We start from the raw sequence: 24,746 nt of genomic DNA, 5'->3' as shown, positions 1-24,746 counted from the left end.
TCTTTCTGGGCAAGGCTAGTGCCATCTAAGTTCCTTTGTGTACTTCATCTTTGCACTTTTGGTGATAAACGGTTGCTTTTTCACTGTCACTCTCAAAGTTGTTCTTTCGAGACAGGGTCTCACTGCGTAGCCCTGGCTGACCTGGCATTCAGAGACCCACCTGCCTCTGCCCCCTGAAGCTGGGATTAGTATACAACACCATGTCCAGTTGGCACCCAGTGGTTTCTACTACATCTCCAAAAGAGATGGTCGTGTTTGTGGGGGAGGAATGGTAGTCTTTTAAGGGCATTAGGGGACTTTCTCGTGCTTCCTTAAACTGGGTCATAATTCTTCATTTCCTAATCTCAAGCTATAACATGGATCAGCGCTCCCAGGCTCATGTTAGCTGCCTGCATTAAGAGCTCACTCACATTAAGGACGTACAAGGCTGCCCCAGTCTTTGGATATTTGTAAGGGTTTCTATTCTAGCTGTGTATATGACTTGACAGGGCTCTTACTTATGGACATGTAGGTCTTTATGGTCTTTTGCTATGTCTCTGAGTGTGAGTACAGTTTAGTTTCTATCATTAGAACTGCTGGGCCAAAGGTTTGAAACATTTTCAAATTTATCACATATGGTCCAATTGTCCTTCAAGATGTGGTTTATCCACCACTGATTTATGTGCTAGAGGCATCACCAGAGCTGGGGACTGGTGGACACTAATTAACACATAGGACAGCATTCCTGGGAAGACTGTCCACTGCTGATCTGTGGAGCTGACTAATCCCCATGAGTTGTTAGAAACAGAGCAAGGCTTGGCTCAATCTGCCTCGCCCACAAAGCCAGCCTGCCCTGTCCCTGTCTTATCTTTATTCTGACCTCTGTGGTACCTCTGCCACCCACCACTGAGCAATGCTGGCTCTGGTTCCCAAACCTCCAGAACTGTGAGCAAAATGAATCTCCCACTTTACAGAGCACAGGGCTACCGCTCCTCTGTCTTGACAAAACCCAGCGGGGGATGTGTCCCCAGCCTTTGCCACTGCTGCAGAGTTAGCTTCTGTACATCATCTATTTCTAAGTGCTTTAAGCGTAAGACAAGCACTGCCAAGTCATTTTTTTTTTCTTTTTGACCCTGAATTGGTGATTCCTCTGCCCCAGCCTCCCAGGTGTGGTGGCTGTGCAGCACCACACCAGTGTTGAGGCATCTTTAATGGCACATTCTAGAAAGCAACACACTTCCCCAAGAAGCACATACCTACTGGTGCCACAGCCACGAGGCTGTCTGTAAGCTCTCCTCTCTCTGCTGCTGCCTGGAGAACACCTTTCAGATCGCCTTTCCAGAGCATGAGCTGGTGAAAAAGCTCAGGGTGGCCACTCTCCAGGTGGCCTTTTCCTGTGTAGAGGAGACAGAGCTTGAAAGCTGTTTTATAAAACAAAGGCCACAGTGGAAAAGAAGTATATAGTCACTTACTGATCAGCAAGCCATCTACTAAAATGACTTTGAGGGATTTTTTTTTTTAATTAAAAAAATTTATTTTATGTTCGTCAGTGTTTTGTGTGCATGTATGTCTGTGTAAGAGTGTCAGAAGCTCTGGAACTGGAATTACTGAAAGATGTGAGCTGCCATGTGAGTGCTGGGAACTGAACCCAAGTCCTCCAAAGAGCAGTCAGTGATTTTAGTCGCTGAGCCATTTCTCCAGGACCAATTTTAAATTTTCCCTTTCACTTTGCTTTGGAGACAGGGTTTCTGTTTCTGCACTATGCTCCAGCTCATCCTCATCTGTTTCCCATTTTGTAGGGTGTTTGGATGAGTGCAAGCTATGCATGTTCTGATGATTGGACTCAGTCAGGATTGCACTTTTACCTGCTAAGCCATCCCTCTGCTCCCTAGCTTTTTATTTTATTTATTTATTTTTTTAAAGACAAAGTCTCCTCATAGCTCAGGCTGTCCTAGAACTCACAAGATGGACATACAGGATGGCCTCAATCTTGTGATGCTCCTGCTTTAGCCTCTAGGGTGCTAGGATTATAGATCTGAACCATGGACCAAGCCCAACATATATGAATGGAGCTGGAGCCCAGCTGACCACTGTCACCCAGCGGGAGCCTGCCAGGCCACTGTCACCAGTGGTCCTCAAGAGCACTGCACCAGTTAGAGGCTACCGTTTGGAGTCTGATGACCACATAAAGGACATACGGGAGTAGCCTAGATGGCAACATGTTTGTATACAGATTAAACTGCATGGCATGGCAATGCACAGGCTGGTAGCCACATAGAGGCATGTGTCAAAATTAGGGAGAGTGAGGAGAGATAGGGCCACGTAGACTGAGCAGGCCTCACCTTCTGTTTCCATCATCCTGTACAGAGTAGCTCTGTCTGTGAAGAGGCCCAAGTGGAATCGTTCTTCAAGGTCAGCAGACACATCTTCATTTAGCTCTGCTAATTTAAAATGGAAAAAGTCACAGCCACAGCTTTCGTCCAGTAACTTCTGGATACATGCCCCAACACCTACTTCAGAGACAAAAAAATCCACATTCCAGGTCCTCGTTTACTCTACCCTGTACCTCCTGCTAGTGACAGAGACAGTTTGGAGCTTTTCTTTCTTTCTTTTTTTAATATTTATTTATTTATTAATTATTTATACAGTATTCTGTCTGCTTGTATGCCTGCAGGCCAGAAGAGGGCACCAGACCTCATTACAGATGGTTGTGAGCCACCATGTGGTTGCTGGGAATTGAACTCAGGACCTTTGGAAGAGCAGGCAGTGCTCTTAACCACTGAGCCATCTCTCCAGCCCCCAGTTTGGAGCTTTTAAAAGTCAGCTTGGGAAGAATCCAATGAGTCAATACCATTTTGTAGTTTGTGCTGACAAAAGCTTGAGGGAAAAATAGTATAAGAGGATTCCAAATTCAACATGCCTTTTAAATTTTTGTTAGAAGATTAACCAGAGTGTTCATATTAAGAGTCCTCTAGGAGCCAAGCACGCAGGTGTGCACCTTTATCCCAGCACTCAGGAGGCAGTAGGAGCTCTGTAAGTTTGAGGTCAGTCTGGTCTACAAAGAAAGTTCCAGAACAGCCAGGACTGTTACACAGAAAAACCCTGTCTCTGTAGCTTTGGAGCCTGTCCTGGAACTAGTTCTTGTAGACCAGGCTGGCCTCAAACTCACAGAGATCCACCTGCCTCTGCCTCCCGAGCGCTGGGATTAAAGGTGTGCGCCACCACCGCCCAGCTGAGAAACCCTGTCTTGAGAAACCAACCAACCAAAACTACAACAGTCAATTATGTTTATGTATGTCTTAATGATAGAGGACTTGCCTAGCATGTGCAAGGCCCTGGGACCCCACCTGAGAATGTAAAAAGTCCTTACTTTCCAGTAAGTTTAGCTACTGTTAGCCAAGGAGACTCTAGATCATCTCCAAATTCCCAAAACAAGTCATACCCATAAAAAGCACAAGAGAAAACGGTGGAGTGAGCAGGGGGACTCACTCTCTTTAAGATTTTTAAAAACTGGGTTATTTTTTCAACACATCAAATTCATAATAAAAACACCAAAATACTGGGCTATGACAAGCAAACAAAACCAATAATCATTTAAAAAATAAAACACCATCAAATACATTAAAGTAACTGCCACATTAGGGAGCATCTCTATTGAGGATTTTTTTTAACCTAAAGACACTGGTAGACTGGAAAATAGATGTGTAGGTGCCTGGCCAAATGTGGCTCAAAGATGGTTGGCTGGGTAACAGTGACAGATGGGGTACTGGGAGCAGTGGCAGCAAGATAGGGGCATGGCAGGGGGGCAGGGAGGTCAAAGACAAGGGAAGCTGGGGTAATCTTAGACACCTGCTCATTTACTTAACACACAGCACCACCATCAACTGTGAGCGCACAGGTGCAAGGAGCAGCACTCAGTACCTTTGGCATGTGTTGCAGTTGCTAGTACCAAACAGTCTCGATGGAGTTCCTCTTTGGACCTGTGGTCTAAGCTTGTGCTCAGGGGGAGCATGGAGCGAGCCTTCCTTTTCTTGAGTAAGGCTTCTGAAATGAAACAACAGCAATAATTTCAGAAAAACAGACCAGAGACAGAGCTGAAGGAACACAAACGTGGGCAGTGTGGGTGTGGCCTACAGGAGGGTGGCACGGAACAAGCCACTCCCAGTGGCTGGTGCATAGTCAAAAAACATGGAAATGCTCTTGTTAACATTCACAAGTGGTACAGCTGTAAGACATTTCAAGTGCTAAGTAATGTGAAAAAAAAAACCCAAAAAAACAAAATGACCTCCAACAGCATAATCCAAACATCCTACACAAAAAGCTTACACAAAGGCTCTCTCGTGGGCACAGAAGGTCTTAGGAATGTCTGGTAAAATGTACTCATGGAAGATACTGACCTGGCTTCTCTTTGGGTGGCTCCTTTTTCAGTGAGGTGGCTTTGCTATTAACTGTGACTTTTGACTTTTCAACACCTAAGGAAACAGCAATGCAGGAAACAGCTTCACCAGAAACTACAAGGGAAAAAGAACAGAAAAGGTTTGAGACAAGAACAATATAGAAGAAAGGCGGCAGGCAAGGGAACTCACGCCTGTAACCTCAGCATTCTGGATACCGATACAGGATCACTATAGGTTGAGGCCAGCCTAGGCTACACTGTGAGTCCCAGAACAATCAACTGTGGTTACAGAGTGAGACCCTGTTTCAAAACACACTGTCTGAGTCTAGTTGTTGCTATAAGAGCATTTAACAGGTGAGTTGGGCTGTGGTGGCCACGCCTTTAATTCCAGCCCTTAGGAGGCAGAGGAAGGTGGGTCTCTGTGAGTTCGCAAGGCCACCCTGGTCTACAAGAGCTAGTTTTAGGACAGCTAGGGCTATTACACACTTCCTGTCTTGAAGGAAAAACAAAACAAAAAAGCAAAACAAAAACCAAAGACCAACATTCCCAGGCTCAGCAATGCAATTCCAGCCACTGTGCCCTGGACAAGCAGTGCAGGTGCTCAGGCCTCACCTGCTGCACGGGAGTCTCTAAGGTTATTATTCAGAACTCTGACATTTGACCTGGAAACCCTGCTTACATGGCGAGTCACTTGTTAGGGAACTTAAGCTTCACTGTACAAACAAGAAAAGGCTTCAATCACAGAAAACAGCAGGTACATGTGACAGTCACAATCCTAAGCACACAAACTGTTTTCTAACCAACAGAAGCACAGGACACTTTGTGTAGCCCTTATATGATACAAAGGAATTTAAAATCATTATCACTGTATGTGCTCTGTGGTGAATGTGGAGGTCAGGATAATTCTTTGGAGTCAGGTCTCTTCTTCCATCTTTCCATGGGTTCCAGAATCAAACCCAGGACTGTGCAGCAAGCACTTGAGTCACTCAGCCAATTAAATGTTTTGTCTTGTTTTAAACAAGACTTGCCTTGGTCGTGGTGTCTCTACAGCAACACAACAGTGATTAGGGTATCATCTGGTGCAGGGGAAACTTACCTTTCCCATATAAGTAGGAACGTTTAAAGGTCAGCTGTTAAAGGGACACAGATGTGTCCTCCTCTCCGTTCATGCCAATGCACACTGCCCTGTCTCACTGTGCCCTGTGTCTTACCCTGAACAGCTGAAGCTTCTGTGTACTATTGACTCCTCCCCAATCATGTACTATAGCTCTTGTAACACTTCAAAGTGGCATTTAATAGCTCAATAAAAACAACAATAATAACAACAACAATAAGGTGGTATTTCAACTTAACCTAGAGCACTGGCTGTTCTTGCAGAGGACCTGGGTTCAGTTCCCCACACCCATAATTCCAGTTTTAGGGGGTCCAATGCTCTCTTCTGGCCTCCCTGGGCACTCTTGTGGTACACAGGCATAGTTGCAGGCAAAACAGTCATACACATGAAACGAAAATCAATATTAAAAACTGAACGAAACCCCTTTAAACAACACTACCATGTTTACAAAATCTCAGTTGACGCAGAAGCTGCACACAGAGGAAGATCTACACACAGGGGAAGACCTGCCACATCAGTACACCAGTGAGACGGGTGTTTTAGAAGCACCTACCCACTGGAGATGGTGGCAGCTCTGGCTCCTGGGCTTCCTCCTCATCATCCTGGTCCGACACACCATTCTCAACAGGTCCTGAGGTCTCCCTCGAACTCTCATCTTCAGTGACAATGGACGAATCCTGCTTTCCAGGTAGTCGCAGGGTGGGTTTTTTCTTCTTTTTAAGCTTTGGCTTAGGCTGAGAGAGCCGTTTTTTTTCTAGTTCAACACATTTTTTCCCTACAAAGACCACAATAAAAATAACAGACTAAAATACACACTGTGGACCAGAAGCATCCTGGCAAAATCCTTTTGAACCATACACCACTCTTCTGACAGTCTTTACACACCCCCTGCCTTCTCCATGCCTTCACAGCTACACCCCCATCAGCAGGCAGCCCCGGGAGTCCATTAATTCCACTCATGTCTGCCCACACTATTTAAGGGATACAGACTACATTTTCAACTGGTCGCAGAGATACTGCTCCTCCAGGGTACCTGGGAGGTAGACAGTACATGATTTTTATCTGTCCTTTGGCTATTTTAATTAGATGACCAGAGGGTGTCCTGACAGTGTCTGTTGTCCATTACCACCCTTCTGGACTCCCTAGTTCCACCATCAGATTCCTGACTGGGACTGTCACTGTGCCACTGTGTGGGCACTTGTGACTTCCTTGGTTGGAATGCATTGCTGGACAGAACTGGTTCTCAGGAGAGACCTCTGTGATCCGGTACCTGAAAGCACACTTGCCAGGCAGCCGGCACTGACTAGTTTGCAGCATCCAGCACTGCCCTCTTTCTTCCTTAAAGCTTTTTATTATTTCCTTACAGTCTATTTATCATTTTTTTCCACATCTCAACTGCTTTTGACAGATTCAAGGTACTAGAACTCAGCATTCCAGCACAGACCAGATCCCACCTGCTCTGTAGATAACCTGTCACCAGTCTGAGCTTCAGCTGCTGCTCTAAGGTTTCACAGAAACAGTACAAACCCTGTGCCTGGCTGCTTCTGCTCAGTGTGATCTGTCAGAAACTCATCAACTTTGCTGCGTTTATCAGTAGTCGCTCTTTGTTTCTATTCAGGGGTTGAAGCAGGCCTGTACACATGGGCAGCCTACATCTTCCTTCTTATGCCTATGTACATTTCTTCTGTAAGGATACACTCATGTTCATTAGCATTTGAATTGTGTCCAGTTTCTGACCAAAACAACGCTAATTTGAGTATCTTTTACATTAAAATCTGTCCACCCCTTCTGGTGGCACCCTATATAAAAGGACATGGAAAAGGAAGCCTTTACCTTTTGCCTGGCTGCCCTCACTCTTGTCAGTATTAGAACCTACTCCTTTAGGATTACAGCACAGACTGAAGACCAGCAATTCTCCAAGAATCTTTCCACACTCTAGCACCAGATGTGGAACTGGTGGACATCCTGTCTTGTGGACTGGACCAAACAACTACTGGATTTTTGGTCTTTCCATTTGGAGACAACCATTGTTGGACTACCCAGACCACGGCTTGTCAGCCACTCTAATAAGCTGCATGTGTGTGTGCCATTATACCAGTTCTGTTCCTTTAGAGAATCCTGACCAATCCCCCCACTTGCAGACACCTTGCTGGCCCCTCCTGTCAACAGTTCCCCTTTTTGTTTAGCCAGAAACCCTTCAAGCTTCTCCCTATACTTTGAAGTGTCTCAGTTCTCTGAGCACACCCTTTCTTTCTGGCATAAGATGTTGTAGGTGCTTTCATTCCCAATGCCCTCCCAGTGAATAATGAGGTTTAACAGCCCTGGGAAGAGCACAGCCACACTTGCTACAATTTCACCGTGATGGATGATGCTGGGTGGGGTCAGAGCAACAATTACTGAGGCAGAGAAAAAGGGATCCCATAATCTCATCCTGACCAACCTTGAGGAGGCCGGGAATGATCCTGCATGGAGGTCAGCCACCTGCATACACAGAAGTCATCTGCACCTGAGTAGATGCATTCTGGGTCCACTGGGGACCATGCCACACATAGCAGCCGGCCTCGATGTCCTCGGAAATTGAACAGAGGTTCTTCCCGGAGGGCGTCCCATACCTAGAACCAACATTAGTATGATAGAACAAACAAATGATAATTATATTGTTCTAGATTGTAATTTTGCTCAATTAAAATAAACTCATGATGGGCCTTAATTTTCACATGATTTGCAAGGTACCTAAAGCATTCATGCGACAACACTATCTCATGTGGCCCACACCTATAGTTCTAGCACGGATGGTTGAAGGAAAGGATTAAAGCTTTGAGGACAGGATGGTGAGATGGCTCAGTGGAAAAGGCCCTTGCTGCCAACTCTGATGATCTGAATTTAATCCCTAGGACCTACATGATGGGAGAAGAGCACCAACTCCTGTAAGTTTTCCTGTCCCCTCCAACACACACACACACACACACACACACACACACACACACACACACACACACACACACTTTAATTAAACAAACAAAATCAAAATATAGAGAGTTTGAGGACAGCTTGCCTTATAACAAAATCCTGCAGCAAAAGCCCAAACAACAACAAAAAGAGTATCTACAATTAGCTAAATCTTTATGTTGGTTTGGTTGAAGGACATTTTTTGGGCCACTTGGGTCCACCACACAGAGTAATCAGAACTCCTGACACTAACTATAAGTCAAAAGTGATCTGTCAAGGGCTATGATGAAACTATGTCTTCTATCTTAGACAGTCCTTCTGTAGACAGGAGGGGAATAAAAACAACGCAAAACTGAGAGGGAAGAAGGGAAAGTTTAAGTTACAATAAGTCATTCCAGGAAAGCTATGGCTGTTACAGAGAAACCCTGCTTAGAAAAACCAACCCCCCTGCCGGGCAGTGGTGGCACACACCTTTAATCCCAGCACTCGGGAGGCAGAGGCAGGCGGATCTCTGTGAGTTCGAGACCAGCCTGGTTTACAAGAGCTAGTTCCAGGACAGGCTCCAAAACCACAGAGAAACCCTGTCTCGAAAAAACCAAAAAAGAAAAAGAAAGAAAAAAAAAAAAGAAAAACCAACCCTTTACCACCCCTCCCCCCACACCAAGTAAAGTAACTCAGGCTCAAGGACGCATAGTACCTGAGCTGTGCCATCATAGCAAGCAGATACCAGCCTTCCATCATGATGAGGGCTCCAAGCCAGACTGGTAACCTTGGCTGTGTGTCCTGAGAGGGTCCGGAAGGGCTCTGTGATGGTTACTGGAGACTCAGGATTGCTCTCTAGAAGGCAAGGAGAAGAAGTCACACCAACAGCCCCAGAAAGGATACACAGGAAGACAGAACATGGCAAGAGGCAAGGAAGGCTTTTTGAGGTTTCAGTAAGAATGTAGCTTAGCTGGGTGGTGGTGGCACACCTTTAATCCCAGCACTTGGAAGGCAGAGGCAAGCAAAGCTCTGAGTTCAAGGCCAGTTTGGTGTACTGAGCGAGTTCCAGGACAGCCAGAACTGTTATACAGAGAAACTCTGTCTCACCCCCACCCCCTTCAAAAAAAAAAAAAAAACCCAAATAAAACAAAAAGAAAGAAAAGAATGTAGCTTATTATAGCTTACTAGATTTATAAGAGCCACAGAATAGGAGGTCCTGAGTTCAATTCCCAGCAACCACGTAGTGGCTTACAAACATCTATCAGGTGCCCTCTTATGCTGTGCAAACAGAACACTGTATACATAATAAATCTTAAAAACAAACAAACAAACAACAAAAAAGAGCTGGAGATCAGGGAATCTGCATGAGACTGTGTCTCCTTGAAAAAACCTTAAAGTTTCACCAGTATGGCTACCCAAACATGAACAAATAGGACACCAGTAGACTAATGTAGAAGGGAGAAAACTTAAAAGGCCTCAACACTAAACAAAGAACTAACGGCAACTAAGAAACACTGAGGAAGGGAGAAACGGTTTTTTCTCAGGGAAGCATACATCAACCGGTTATCTAACACCAAACTGTCAGCCCTAAAACATACACCTATAAATAACATTAATGGACCGGGAATGTTGCATTTATGTTTAGGAACATGTATGTGCAACAACAATTAAAGAAAAAAGTACATGAATTTGAAAGAGAGTTGAGGGGCGTGCACGGAAGGGTTTGGAGGGAGAAAAGAGAAGGAAATGATATATGCTCAAAAGTATGGATAAAAATACAATGTAGCTCACTATCAGGGCCTCCAGGCAGGCTACCGTAGATGTGTAGATAAAGGCCAACACAAGAGCACCTCCTCTGGACATACCTGCACTTGATGGTATTCTAGGTAGGAACAGATCATCTGAAGCTATTCATGAGAAAATACCAGATAAAACCGCAAAACAGTGACCAAACAACTGTTCTGTGTTTCTAGTCACTACCAATTCCTTTACCTGAAGAAATCCAACATTTTTGGTAATACAGTCTGTTCTCCTGGTGACAAATTCCCTCATCTTAAAAAAAAAAATCTATTTGTAAAGTCTATAATTTCACCTTCATTTTAAAGGATCTTCCCCTAGGTATAGAATCCCAGATTAGTGTTGAACATAGAAGTGCAAGGTTGCAATCCCAGAGCTTAGAAGGCACAGGCAGGATGGGGTTCCAAGTCATCCTTGGCTATAGGAGGCTAGCCTGAAGTCCTGTATCATCCCAGCAGAGGTCAGTGTTACCTAGAACAGTTCTCAGATTGTGCACGTAGATGACTGCATTGTTGGAGCCAGAAGCTATGAGGCAGCTCAGCTCTGGACGGCTGCCGTGCTCATGGTGCCAGACTATGGCATTCACCAGTTTGTGGTGCTGCTGGATGGTGCAGAGTAGTTTCAAGTTGGGAACTTGGAATATTTCTATTGACCTAGAACAAGACAGCAGGATGAGAATGAAAGCTAATCAAGTTACAAGCCCTCCCCTTCTTCCCTCAGTGCAGGGAAGGTGAGACAGAAAGCATGGCACGCTCTATCTCTGGCAGAGGTCCTCTCACAAGGAACCAGGAACTGGTTCAGGGTGGAGTGGGGGGGTTGAGAGAATTATGAGCTAATTATGAAAAAGGGCTGTGATTATAGTCACAGTGAGACTCCAATAGCCAACACAGTGTAGTCAGACACTGTCAATGAGCTGAAAGATTCAAACAGTCTGTCTTCACAGAGATACAGAGTCCAGATGAGCCGAGGATGTCCACAGTGACACAGAACACAATGGGACTGCCACTAGGCACTGCAGAAAGCCTTGGCCAGCTAGCGAATGCTACAATATTACAACTTTTTGTAAAGGACACACTCACCCATCTTCATTGCCGAGAGCCATGACCTTGCCATCTCCTTTCCAGCTGATCTCTGTGTGCACAGGCAGCTTATACTAGAAAGTAGAACAAGCCAGGCATGGGTGTAAAAAACTTCTTTCTGCTCTTCATCTTACAATTCAATGACATCATGAGGGCAAAAAAAGAAAAAATCCCTGGGGTTAAAACACGTTCTAATTTTGAAGGGCAGTTTTCTAGACTAACCACATTCAGCCAAAGAGTTACTAAGAACAAGTACTCTTGACTGCAGCTTCTTAAATGGAATAGAAGCTGGGCGGTGGTGGCGCACGCCTTTAATCCCAGCACTAGGGAGGCAGAGGAAGGCGGATCTCTGTGAGTTCGAGGCCAGCCTGGTCTACAAGAGCTAGTTCCAGGACAGGAACCAAAAGCTACAGAGAAACCCTGTCTCGAAAATCCAAAAAAAAAAAAAAAAAAAAAAAAATTAAATGGAAATGGAATAGAGTCCGGTAAGTACTGACTGTAGCCTTCCACCTTACAGAATAAAGCTAACAAAAAGACAGTCCCCTTTGCAAAATGCACATGCCCCAGCATTTACCCATGAGTATACTGTTAGAAATCAAATCAGCTGTTACACAGGTCCTGTCAGGATTTTGCCTGTTTGCTTCCTTTTCTTAACAATCTTTTATTATTCATGTGTGTAGAAATCTGAAGACTGCTCTGGGATCAGAGTCTCTCCTTCCGCCTTTACGTAGAACTCAGGTAGTCAGGCTGGGTGGCAATCACTTCCACCTGCTGTGTATGTCATTGGCCCCGTGACCCTATTTTTCTTACTTGTTTCTTTTGTTTATTCTATTACCTATTAACAGCTTTTTCAAAGTCATTTATGTGAAGAGATTCCAAATTTCTATTTACTGTACAGAATCCTCATTTGAACTCTAATCTAGAAACTCAGCTGTCACTCAGCTAAAACCTTGTGAGGACAGGAATTTTGCTCATTACTGGATGTTAACACACAGACAACATTGGAGAAAATGAAAAAGAATACAATCGCATATGATTTATGATCATGTTACCTTGTGGCAGGCATACAAAAAATGAGAAGCAGCAATGAAAACTGCTCATTTGCAAGGGTAAGGAAATCTCACTATTTATGATTAGACTGTAGAAGCCAGGCATTGTGGAGCACACCTGTCAGGCTAGCACCTGGCGGGTGGAGGCAGGAACCAAGCTTGAGGCCAGCCTGAGTTATGTTTGATTCTGTCTCAAAAAAGAAAGTTAAAATAGTTGAGTCATAAAATACAATGACACAAAGTCAAAGCAAATGTGTTTTGATGTGAGATCTAGGCAACGGTCCCAAGAGATGTTTTGTATTGCTGTGCATGTGTGCCTCTGCGAGCACAGCGCCTGGGAGGCTGGGGGAGGAGGAGCAGGAAGTCAGCCTGGGCTAATAAGAAGTCACCATACCACAAGAAAACAGCAGACAAGGCCTGAGCACATCATTGCCAACAGGCGCTTCTAGCTGGAAGGCTAGCCTCAAAAGGATGCCCACCTTTCCTCCAGCACTTGAGAAGCAAAGGCGAGGCAGCTAGGTGAGTTCTACACAGTGGGCTTCAGGACAGTCAGGACTACATATGGTGAACCCAGTCTCAAAAACCAAACCAAACCAAATGACCCAAAAACCCAAACCAAAAGGATGCTTTACTGTGAAGATGAGGAAGATTTTTTTTTATCTTACCATTGCAATTAAGTCTCCCATACAGTTCTTTGCTTTACTCAATGATAAATATCTCTAAGGTCTAAAAGGCAACCCACAAATTCACCAATAGCTTTATCAACTATCTGAGAATTCTGGCTAAGCATGACAGGCATCTACAGAAAGCCCCGAGTAAGAAAAACCAAAGGAAGCTAAGTGGACTCCAGCCCACTAGAACTTACTCTGATGGAATTGGTGTCCCTCACAAGTTTGTTGATGTTGAAGGCCTCTCCGCTGAGCTTCCAGGGGTTATGCTGCAGCACAATGCCTTCCCCTCCACAGCTGTACAAGGTGAGGGAGGGCCTGTCTCCTTCCCCTCCTATGAAGGAAAAACTCCTGAGTTTCTCACTTTACCGGGGTAGCACTTCCATAGGTACATCATTAGCACAGCACACCACGGTTAACATCCGGCTTTATTTCCCGGCTTTGGGTGGGGAAAAATCTAACATGCTGGGGTAAAGCCACCCTCCTACCAATCTGGAAAGCTGTGAGAAGAAGGAAAACTAGTTCACTTCTGAGATACTGTGTTCACTGCAAAGGCTCTTCTGACATTCAGGAGCATTAACACTAAAGATGTGATCAGAGAAAACGCTATGGTCTCAAATAAAAGCTGACAACGTAGTTTTTCTTCCAGAAATGAGAATCTTACGGCTTGTGTGAACACAGGATTCCCATGGCCAAGCCTGTGTCTCAGGGCACAGACCTTAGCTGTAAAGCTATTTCCTGTTTGCAACACAACCCTCTACACAAAGCCAGTGCTACCTTCAGCACAGTAGAAAAGAACATGGAAAAACTTCTGACTCATTTTAAAAGATATTAAGAAAGACATATTAATTTATGGAAATCAGCAGCAGTCAGGGTGGGAAAATAAGAAGGGGCAGAGCTATAGGAGTGAAAGACAGAGACCTTAGCAACCCAAGGCCAGCACCCAGTCTGAGGTTCTTCTGTGTAGTGGAAGAAAAGAGCAGTACTTCAGAGCTGGGGGAGGCAGGAGTCAAGCTTTTCCTTTAATCTCCAACATCACCCACCTCTGCTGCTCAGACTCCTGGAGGCATGGTGCACCTATGTGCGCGCGCATACACACAGACACACACACAGACACACACACAGACACACACACACACACACACACACACACAACGGCTTCAGGCTCTAATTAAAATGGAAGAATACACTCGTGTGTGTTAAGAATGATCAAGACACTTACCAAGTGACATTGGGGGGACTGGTGGCCCCCAAGCCAACCTGTACACAGTCTTCTTATGATACGTGCTTGAAATCTGTGGAGGTCTGTGGATGGGGAGAACAGGAAGACTTGAATAAAGAGGCCCACTAGAAAACAGACCATCTTTTTCTGAAAGGTCCTTCCATACGTGTAGTTGTTGGTATTAAAAACAATTTAATTTTGCCCCAAACAGTTGGTTATTAAAAAGCAAAACTTAACATGTAATAATATCTACCACTAAAACAAGCACTGAACACACTGCCCACCCCGCTGGCCAGCTAAAATCATTTTTTTCCTCTGTCTCTTTAAAGAGCTAATAGCAAAGCAACGTCAAGAATTTAGCATTTCTGTAGCTACAAAAGAGTACAGAGGCTGTGACAACCAGTCACCTAACCTGAGGGATGACAGGCCGCATGTGGACCTGGCTGCCCTGGAACTCAGAGATCCATCTGCCTCCGTCTTCTGAATGCTGGGGTTAGAGGTGTGCACCACCAAACCAAGCCCAGCCAGTACCATACTCTTAAACTGCAGTAAACCCTGAAAGGAGGCAGATCTCTTAAATTTTTTTTTTTTTACTGTATCCCAGGGTGTCTTGCTCTTAGGGGCGACAAGGCTTGACTTCTTGGGAAAAAACAGCACTGTTACGACTTTTAGTGTCAATCATCGTCTAGGTATGGATTTAGAACTCCAGAACTGTGCGGAAGGAGCCATGTTACTGACTGAAGTATCAGACACACAGCACTGAGAGACTGCACAAATCTCTTCAGCTCAAAGCAACAAAATAAACCATCCTGACGTCAAACAGTGACACCTTCCATCCTAGCTCACAGCTCATCTACTGGTAGACTGAGTACTTAAATCAACATAGTTTTGTTTAGTTATATACCCCTCTGAAACAGTATTTAAACAAAAAGGGAGAAATAGTCAAACAGATGTAGGTTCTCCATAAATTGTTAAAGCACTGCATACAGACTGGGGAATCAACTTGGATGATTAGCATCCATGAGGCCTACAGTGGTCTGAATGAGAGTGGTCCAAATAGGTTCTTAAGGTTGAATTCTTGGTCCTGTTTGGGAAGGTGTAGCCTTGATGAAGGTGTCTCACTGGGGATGGGCTTTGAGGTTTCAAAAGTCAGCTCCATTCCCAGGTTAGTTCTCCCTGCCTCTAGCTTCTGGGTCAAGATGCAAACTCTCAGTTACTGCTCCAGTGCCATGCCTGCCTGTTGCCAAGCTGGTCATGAACTCACCCTCTTGACATGGGAGCCCCAAATTAAACTCTTTCTTTTGGTCATGGTGTCTTATCACAGCAGTAGAAAAGATCCCTATCACAGCAAAGAAAAGAGGTAAGGCAGAGGGAGGTAGACATGCAGACAGGGTAGCTCTGCAGTAGAAATGGACCTCGTATCCTTTCCCATAAAGAGACAGTGAGCAGGTCAGGTGCTGCAGTCACATGGGTGCTGTGGTGTGGAAGCAGCCAGCAGGATGCAATCAGTGAGTGCGGATGAGTTCCTACAAACTTTATTTACACAGACCGAGACTGTCATCCTGCTTCTCCCTACGCCGTGGAACCCTGGCTCCACTCCATTCCCACGGTTAAAAAGGAGCATTTTCAGCCACATGCTGCTCTTGTGATTTGAAATGTGGCCAGTGTAAATGAAGACCTGTATTTCTAAACTCATGTTATTTCAATTACTTTCAGTATCAATAGCCATGTGTGGCAAGGGGCTGCTGAACTGAATAAGCAGGTCTAACCCGTAGTCAGCTGTGTCCAATACACAGTCTGCGCCAAAAACACAAACCCCAAATGTAATCTAGAACTCTCTAGAAGTCATGTCAGAAAAGATCAAAGAGGTCAGGCATGATATGACGATCCCTGTGAGTGTCAGGTCAGCCTCTGATACATAGAGATGCTGTGTCAAAAAGGAAAAGAGAGAGAGAGAGAGAGAGAGAGAGAGAGAGAGAGAGAGAGAGAGAGAGAGAGAGGAGAGAGAACAACTGATATTGACTTAGTATGAGTCAAATAAATCACTAAAGTAAATACACTATATAAGTTGATGGATGCCTATAATTCTAGAACATCAAAGGTGGAGACAGAAGGACTATGAGGCCAAGGCCAGCCTCTGCTATGGAGCTAGTTTAAGGCCAGCAAGTAATAGTTTAAGGAATGCACCAATTCTACGGAAAGAAGCAGGTATTCCAGAGAAAAGCACAGCTAAGACATAACCAAACATGACACAGGAACCCAAACGGAAATCACCTCAGAAAACAGAAAACCGTTCACCTAGGAAGTAAGTCTATGTCCAGACGTCAGTGTATCACAAAAGTCTGAAACTTTCTCAGTCATAACACGACTTTACAAATACAAACAATAGCACCTTCACATTGTATTTGCTTTTATTTTGAGAAAAGTGCCATCTTATATAGACCAGGTTGGCCTCCAACTGAAGAAATCCACCTGCCTTAGTCTCCCAAGTGCTGGGATTAAAAGCGTGCACCACCATGCCCAGTCTCATTGTCACACTGTCCAAGCTTTGTTTTGTATTTTTCGGTGCTAGGCAAATGCTCTACCAAGTCAACCATATCCCTATTCCCCGAGACAAGACAAGGAGAACCACAGATCAAACGAAAAGGCACACGTGTGTCTTTCTACTAGTCTTTCAGCTTTGTGTCTGGAAACTTTCATATAAAAAGTCACAGGTTTATCTTGGTGGTTTTTTTTTTTTTTTGGTGTTTTGTTTGCATATATGTCTGTGTAAGGCTGTCAGACCCCTGAAACTGGAGTTATAAGCAGTTGTGAGCTGACATATGGGTGCTGGGGATTGAACCCAGGTCCTCTGGAAGAGCGGCCAGTCCTCTTAACTGCTGAGTTATCTCTCCAGCCCATCTTTGTGGTTCCTAAAGAGCAGTCATACCCTGGAAAACTAATTTCTTCTTCTCATTCTTTTTTGAGACAGGGATTTTTGTGTGTATCAAGCTGGCCTATAACCCTTCATCTTTCTGCCTTTACCTCTCAAATGCTGAAATCAATATACCTGCATTTCTCAGTTTATAAGTCTCAGATACTAAACTCAGGACTTTGCACGTCAGTCAAGGTCTCCACCACTGAGTTACAGTCTTAGCCCCTCAAAAAAAAAGTTTTTAAAGAAAATTCTGAATTCTGAACCTCAGTACCAGAGCCAAAAGATTCTACTCTAAAACAACTTTATTGTGTTTATGGACTCCAAGTTGAACCTTACATCACAGATGTTCTGGTCACTAAGTTGAGGGAGATCACCATACTTACTTGTTGGAACAGGTATCATACAATCCCACTTTTCCATCATCAGTTCCGAACGCCAAGCAGCCCTCCTTGTTTGGATGCCAGCAGAGCTACAAGAGAAGTTTCCAGATGAGAGATGAGTACACAGAAAGGAGTCCACATGCAGTCCTGGCTGTTTCATGGAACACTTTTTTGTTCTTCATTTCATTCTCATTATTTAATAAGAAAAAAGAAGGATTAAAACAAGATTAAGGAGCCAGGCAGTGGTGGTACATGCCTTTAATCCCAGCACTCGGGAGGCAGAGGCAGGTGGATCTCTGTGAGTTCGAGGCCAGCCTGGTCTACAGAGCTGGTTCCAGGACAGGCTACAAAGCTACAGAGAAACCAAGATTAAGGGCCATTAACGGCTCAGCAGGTAAAAGTGCTTGCCTTCAAGCTTTACCACCTGAGTTCAACCTCCCAAGACTCATATGAAGAACTCACCCCCAACACACAAACAAATAAATGTAGTAAGAAAAACAGAAACAAAGCTAAAATCATTGCATCCTCACCAGTCAACACAACCCAGGGCCAACCCCACACGCCTCTGTGAACTGATGGAAGAATCTAGAACATTCAGAGCTTACACAGTGAGAAGTTCATGCTTCATCATAGATACCTTAAACATCCTTTGATTTCCAGCAGTGTCTAAAAAGAATCTGAAAAAAATCTCCAAGAAGCTTCCTTACCGCCGTAACCTTGGACTTGACTCCTTGCCAGAAGCTTTTCACTTCATAGTTGTTCTTTATGGAGAGCGTATTCCACACCCGGATCATGCCGTCCCCAACACCTATGGCCAAGCAGCCCACATCCACAGGAGAAAAGGCCAGGCTGTAGGCAAACCCTCCAAGAGAAGGCAATGTCCAGCAGCACTCCAGAGTGGCCATGTCCCAACATTTTACCTAAAATAAAGGTTCAAAAAAAGCAAAGAAATGGGGGTAAAGAATTAAATATTTCAAATGGGATTGAATCTAATTCTTCCAAAGGGAACTGGGAGAAGCTTCTCTCATGAGGAAACAAACCTGCAATTTATCACAGAGCTTAAATCCACCTAGGAGCAGATCCATTCCTAGACATGCTCAGTGAGTTCAACACCCTGCAACACAGGCTCGCCATCTCTGCAGTCACAGCACAGCTAACCGCTGCTCTCACAATGCTGGCAGAGTGTGCATGGCTTCCCCAAAGAATATCAATCAAGAGCTGCTGCCTGAACAAGTCCTGAACTTCACGTCCAGGCAGTGCAAGAGAAAAATGATGTCTAAATTAAGGGCTAGGGCCGCAGGGCAGTTAGTTGGTAGAGCACCTGCTCACCATGAAGCTGCAGCTCTAGTCCCCAATATAACCAGGCGTGGTTACAGCACTTGGAAGGTGGAGGCAAAAGGATCAGAAGTTCAAGGTAATTCAAAGTCAGACCAGGCTAGAAACCTGTCTCCAAAAAGTGTCTCTAGTTGGGCAGTGTTGATGCACACCTTTAATCCCAGCACTTGGGAGGCAGAGGCAGATGGATCTCTGTGAAACTGAGATCAGCCTGGTCTATAGAGAGCGAGTTGCAGGACAGCCAGAACTGTTGCACAGAGAAACCCTGTCTTGAAAAACAAACAAACAAATGCCCATCAAAAACAAACAAAAAACCCCAAACAAACGTCTCTAGCCGCTTTTCACAGCTTCTGCTGTTGCCATATCCAGTGCACCTGATGGCAGCAGCTCTGAACTGGAGTGCAGAGATGTGTATGAGGACACACCTCCAGGCCCCAACCCTGCCACACACCACTTCTTACATCTCTGTCCATGGACGTGGACAGTAGAAGCTGCTTGTCATCTTCGGTCTTCAGGGGACACAAATTGAAGATGATTCTGGAGTGATTCTGCCCCTCTGCTGAGGTGCTGAAGAGCGTGTATTTCCGTCTCCACGACTGGGTGAGGTCCCACAGCAGCAGCTCACCTCTGACAGGGCAAGAGCATACCTCTCAGCAGCTATTCAGACAGCCTGGACCCTCAGTCGTAGGAGATGTGGTAAAGGCTCCCTTGGTCATTTGCACGATAGAGGAGTGAGACTAAGTCCTCTTCTCAGCTCAAGAGGCTTCCTAACAGGAAACAGAAGGCACACTGCTCTCCCAAGGAGAATGGGGTCTGCCATGGGGAAAACTCTTCCACACGTGGGCCCATCAGTTTCTGACAGCGCTTACAACCAGCTTTAAACTGTCAGTCCCAATTGCTGCTGCTGCAGGCTCTCCCTTGGTGGTCACACTTTCTGCTTTACAAATTCGTTGTGTGCCCAAACAGAACTGTTTTTTTGCCAGGCGACAGTGGTGGCAGCAGCACAGGCCTTTGATCTCAGCACTCAGTAGTCAGGAGACTCTCTGTGAGTTCCTAGTATATAGAGCAAGTTTCAAGACAGCCACAGCTACACAGAACTCACCCCCCGAAAAACAAAAGCAACAAAACAAAGATACAGAAACTGTTTTTTGAGTTAGGTATGGTGGCGCGCACTTTTCTAAATTCAGTTGAGAAGGCTGAGGCAGGAAGAAGTTCAAGGACACCTCTATTTGTGAGAACCTTCAAAAATTAAAAAAGGACCAGGAGTGGTGGTACACACCCTTGATGCCAGCACTTAGGAGGCAGGGTCAGGTGAACCTCTGTGAGTCTGAGACCATCCTGACTACATAGAGTTCCAGGCTAGCCACATACCCTTCCCCAACCAAAAATATCAACAACAAAAAATAAACAAAGGGCTAGTGATATGGGTCAATGGTAAAGCACTGGCCTCTAAGCCTGACCTGAGTCCTATCTCTGGAATCCATATGCTGGAGAGAGAGAACCAATTCCTGAAAGTTGTCCTCTTCTCAACTCTACACACAAGCCATGGCAAACGTGGGAACACACACAATAAACAAATACATCTCTGAAATATTTTAAAGCAAAGCAACGAAACTGCAACACGCAGTCCTATCTTTACTCATCTACAGGAAGGAAAAGGAAGTGCCTCTGGAAGGTGGCAGAGGGAAGGATTCCTGTATGCTTTTACTCTTCAAACTTCAACTTTTTAAAAAGTTTTTCTGAGGGGTTAGGGAGATGGCTCAGTGGTTAAGAGCACTGACTGCTCTTCCAGAGGACCCAGGTTCAATTCCCAGCATGCACATGGCAGTTCACAATGGTCTGACTCCAGATCCAAGGGACCTGGCACCCTCACGCAGATATACATGCAATGAAGGCAAAATACCAATGCACATAAAAATAAATAAATCTTTTTAAAAGTTTTTTTTTTTGAGAGAGCCTTGCTATGTATCCCAGGCTAGCCTGAAGATCATTCTGCCTCAGCCTCTGGAGGACTGGTTGTTTTAGGCAGGGCCTAGCAATGTCCATGTACTACTGTACTACCTTTTAAAGGCCTTTATCTTCAGATTTAGCTTTAATTTATAAAAATCAACTAAAACTTGCAAAGTTAAAGATTTATCATTTTTGAGGTGGTACATGACAGGAGGTAGTGTGGCTGATATTCTGGGCAATTTGCATGTGCTTTTCTGTTGTCTTATTTAAAAGCAAGGAACTAGTGTGTGAAATTCTCTCAGCGTCTTTGGAAACCAGGGGCAATTTGGCACTGTGAAATACATATTTAGTCTTTGCTTTCGTTGGCATGTATCTCTGAAGCACTATCTTTTGCACATTAAGCTGGTACCTGCAGCCTCTAGGCAGCTTCAAAATGTTAGCTGGCCACTCAGCAGATCCAGGTAGGATAGGGGAGTGACTTGCAGTCCCAGCCCAACCTTAAGGAAGGGGAGGGATCAAGATAAGCTGGTCACAGATGGCTTCATCAATTACATGTATTTAATGATGAGTCCATAAAACCCAAAGGACTGGAGATGCTTTCTCTTTCTCACATGCTGCCCTGAGCATCTCATCTCAACTGTACCTCTTTGAATATCTGATAAATAGGTGAGTTTTATGAGTGGCTCATGTCAATGAACTGAACCAGGGAACTCTCTGTAAACCCTGGTTTACAGAGCAAGCTCAAGTCAAACCACTTAGGGTTTTCAATTAGCATGTACATGTACATGTGGGTGGGGGGCAGAGAGATGACTTAGCCTGCAAAGACACCCCGAGGAGCCATGATTCAGTTAGTAAACAGCACAGGCCTCATGAATTTTCCCATCTATTATTTCATTTATTATGCTAAGATGGCTGGGCAAGGTGAGGCACTTAAGAAGCTGAGGCAGGAGGATCCTAAGTTCTAGACTAATCTGTGCCCTATACCAGACTCTGAATTTTGAAAAAAAAAATTACAATGATAACATAAATCTTGGTTATTTCTCCATTTTCTTTCTTCCCTTTTTTCCCCCAAGACAGGGTCTCTCTGTGTAGCCCTGGCTGTTCTGGAACTCACTCTATAGATCAGGCTGGCCTCTAACTTGAGATCCACTTGCCTCTGCCTCCCAAGTGCTGTGATTAAGGACATGTGCCACCTATTTCTTCATTTTCTGAACATACAATAAGTCTGGAAATTTCTAAATTTGAACAGGAAAATAGTATTTATTTGAAAGCATGACCCTAAGACTTACCCAAAACAACTGGATACCAGCTGTGTTGGCTGGTTGTTGGGCCAATGAAGTGTCAACCAAAGGCGTTCTTTAACTGCTGGGTCCACACCCCCTCCTCTCCTCTTCAGAAAGGGCAATTTCAAAACCATTATCCCTGTAGATTAGAAGAAAGTCAGTGAGCTCTCAAAACAGTGAAAGAATACTCTGAACCTTCCAGAAAGCCTCAATTCTATGGTCTCAAGTTGTCTGGTTAAGTTACAGAAAAACCTTGGGAGCTAGAGTGATGACTCAGTAAAGTATTCTTCATGTAAGCATGAAGACTCCAGCACCCATTGAAGGGAAGTCTGCTGCAGTTGGGGTAAAGACAGAGGCAGAGCCCTGGAGCTTGCTGGCCAGCTGCTAGTCTAGCCTCATCACTGAGCTGCAGGTTCAAAGAGATCCTGTCTCAAAAAAAAAAAAAAAAAAAAAAAAAAAAAAGTCTGAGAGAAACAACACCACAAACATGAAGAACTGAGGAAGATACCTAACAACACTAGCACACACAAAGAACACCTCCTTTTCTTATGGGAACATTACTAAGATAGAGGTTAACTCCAATCTAGCCATTTAGGCCAAACAGGCTTTTACAGGCTCTCCAGAAACTTGAAAAATTAAGAGTACTTTGTGCAGTGAGGTGGTGATTCATGCCTTTAATCCCAGCACTCAGGAGACAAAGGCAGGTGGACCTCTGAGTTCAATGCCGCCTTGGTCTATAGAGCGAGTTCCAGGGCAGACAAGGCTACACAGAAAAGCCCTGTCTTGAAAAATCAAAAAGTATCTTTGGAATAGGCTGGGGAGATAACCTAGTTCATAAAGTGATTGCCTTGCAGGGATTAAAATTCGAATTTGAATCCCAGGACCCATATAAAAAACCAGGCATGCTGGGTGGTGGTACACGTCTTTAATCCCAGCACTCAGGAGGTGGATCCCTGATTTTGAGGCCAGGTTGGTCTACAAGGCAAGTTCCAGGATAGGTTTCAAAGCTACAAAGAAAAATCTTTCTCGAAAAACCGGGAGAAAAAAACCAAAAAAACGTAAACCAAAACAAAACCAGACATGATAGCTAGCATATGCTCCAGGTGCTCCGGAGGCAGAAGATGGGTTCCCTGGCTAACCATCCAGTCTAGCCAACTTGTCAAGTCCAAGTCAGTGAGAAATTGTGTCTTTAAATGGCACCAGAGCGAAAACACCAAAGGTTACCCTTTGCCTGTAGATGCACGTATATACATGTGAACATTTGAGTATTCTTATGTGGAAAAGTGAGTTCTTAATCAGAATAAGAACCTACCTGAAATTGTCAACAATGCAGGACAGTGGGATTTTCCTAGATCAGTGGTTCTCAACCTTCCTAATGCTGAGACCCTTTAATACAGTTCCACACATTGTGGTGACCCCAAACAAAATTATTTTCATTGCTATTTCAAAATTAATTTTGCTGCTACTATGAATCATAATGTAAATATCTGATATGTGGGGAATCTGATACGTAAATCCTGTGAAAGGGTCATGTGACCCTCAAAGGGGTTTTGACCCTATAACTGTAATGGGCAAATCTGGCAGTTGACATATTGTGTCAGGGAAATTTCCACTGGTACTGACCCGGAGGGCTGTGCTGTTCACCATAACCACAAGCACAACATTAAAAACACACATTCCAGGGTCTGAGTTCAGAGATCTAACTCAGGAGACTCCAAGTGGGGTCTGGAAAACTGAACTTTTTCAGTACTCTCCAGCAGGTCTGCTGTTCAAGGGGAATCCAAGGCCACTGTACACAGCATCATGCTCAGGAATCCTCAGACAGATGTCCTGGGAGGTCCAATTGCGGATGTATGTTTAGGTTAATTTGAACAAAGTGGTGATCCTTGCAAGACAGTTCAGTGGTCAGAGAGTTGGTCACATATATCTGATGACCTGAGTCTGATCCCTAGAACCCACATAAAGGTATGAGCCAACTCTAGAGCTACCTCTGACCCTCACAGGCACACATCATCTACCCAACAACAATAAATACAAGTCTGAAGACAATATGAACATAGCAAGCTTGTTCAAGTACACAGTGCGCATGTTGGGTCTGTATCACCTGCTCTGTATTTGTCTCTAGGAGCTACAACTCCGGTTCTTTCCATTCTTAAGAGTCAAGGAAAATACATTATCCCTGTTCTTAAACATCTTGTTCTCAGGGGATCTCTGTGAGTCTCAGGACACCTTGGTCTACATAGTAAGCTCAAGGACAGACTTGCTTTGCACGGAGGCACAGCTCCTTCAGCAAAGCAGGGGTCCTTGCCTTCTGGAAGGTACCAGAAAACAGACACAAGTAGCTAATTCTATTGTAGCAGTACAGGCTTTGCCACCAAAGAGACACTGAGACAGAATATAGGAAGCTTGGGAAGAGAGTCTCAGTGAGCTATTATCTAGATTAGTTTGGCCTCTGAGCATGTCTGTGGGGGACCATCTTGACTGCCAACAGATACAGGAGAGCACAGCCCACTATGGGATATATTCTTGCACAGGTGGTCCCACCTGTACAAGAAAGTCAGCTAAGCATAAGCCAGGGAATGAACCACCATGTGGCGTTTCTCCACTGGATGGTTTCTCCTTCAACTCCTGCCTTGACTTCCCTCA

General features: G+C 44.6%; 1 protein-coding gene across 7 annotated transcripts in view; it reads right to left on the bottom strand.

Annotated features, from left to right (window-relative positions):
- Gemin5 (gem nuclear organelle associated protein 5) overlaps nt 1–24,746 on the bottom strand; it is a 47,654-nt gene that overhangs the window by 15,944 nt on the left and 6,964 nt on the right. For 4 of the 7 annotated variants that reach the window (XM_075992517.1, XM_075992518.1, XM_075992520.1 and 1 more), the window contains exons 6-20: nt 22,107–22,239; nt 19,329–19,494; nt 18,240–18,452; nt 17,536–17,621; nt 14,236–14,318; nt 13,211–13,347; nt 11,297–11,370; nt 10,689–10,870; nt 9,136–9,275; nt 7,930–8,101; nt 6,043–6,264; nt 4,377–4,490; nt 3,901–4,023; nt 2,322–2,420; nt 1,236–1,373 (exon numbers count right to left, since the gene is read on the bottom strand). In XM_075992517.1, coding sequence (XP_075848632.1) covers nt 1,236–1,373; nt 2,322–2,420; nt 3,901–4,023; nt 4,377–4,490; nt 6,043–6,264; nt 7,930–8,101; nt 9,136–9,275; nt 10,689–10,870; nt 11,297–11,370; nt 13,211–13,347; nt 14,236–14,318; nt 17,536–17,621; nt 18,240–18,452; nt 19,329–19,494; nt 22,107–22,239 — 2,082 coding nt within the window. The remainder of the gene's footprint in view (nt 1–1,235; nt 1,374–2,321; nt 2,421–3,900; nt 4,024–4,376; nt 4,491–6,042; nt 6,265–7,929; nt 8,102–9,135; nt 9,276–10,688; nt 10,871–11,296; nt 11,371–13,210; nt 13,348–14,235; nt 14,319–17,535; nt 17,622–18,239; nt 18,453–19,328; nt 19,495–22,106; nt 22,240–24,746) is intronic. The other 3 variants (XM_075992519.1, XM_075992522.1, XM_075992524.1) reach the window with 1 other exon arrangement.

This window comes from Microtus pennsylvanicus, chromosome 11 (assembly GCF_037038515.1).
Source record: "Microtus pennsylvanicus isolate mMicPen1 chromosome 11, mMicPen1.hap1, whole genome shotgun sequence".
NCBI lineage: Eukaryota > Metazoa > Chordata > Mammalia > Rodentia > Cricetidae > Microtus > Microtus pennsylvanicus.
This window is presented reverse-complemented; position numbering and strand designations above follow the sequence as displayed.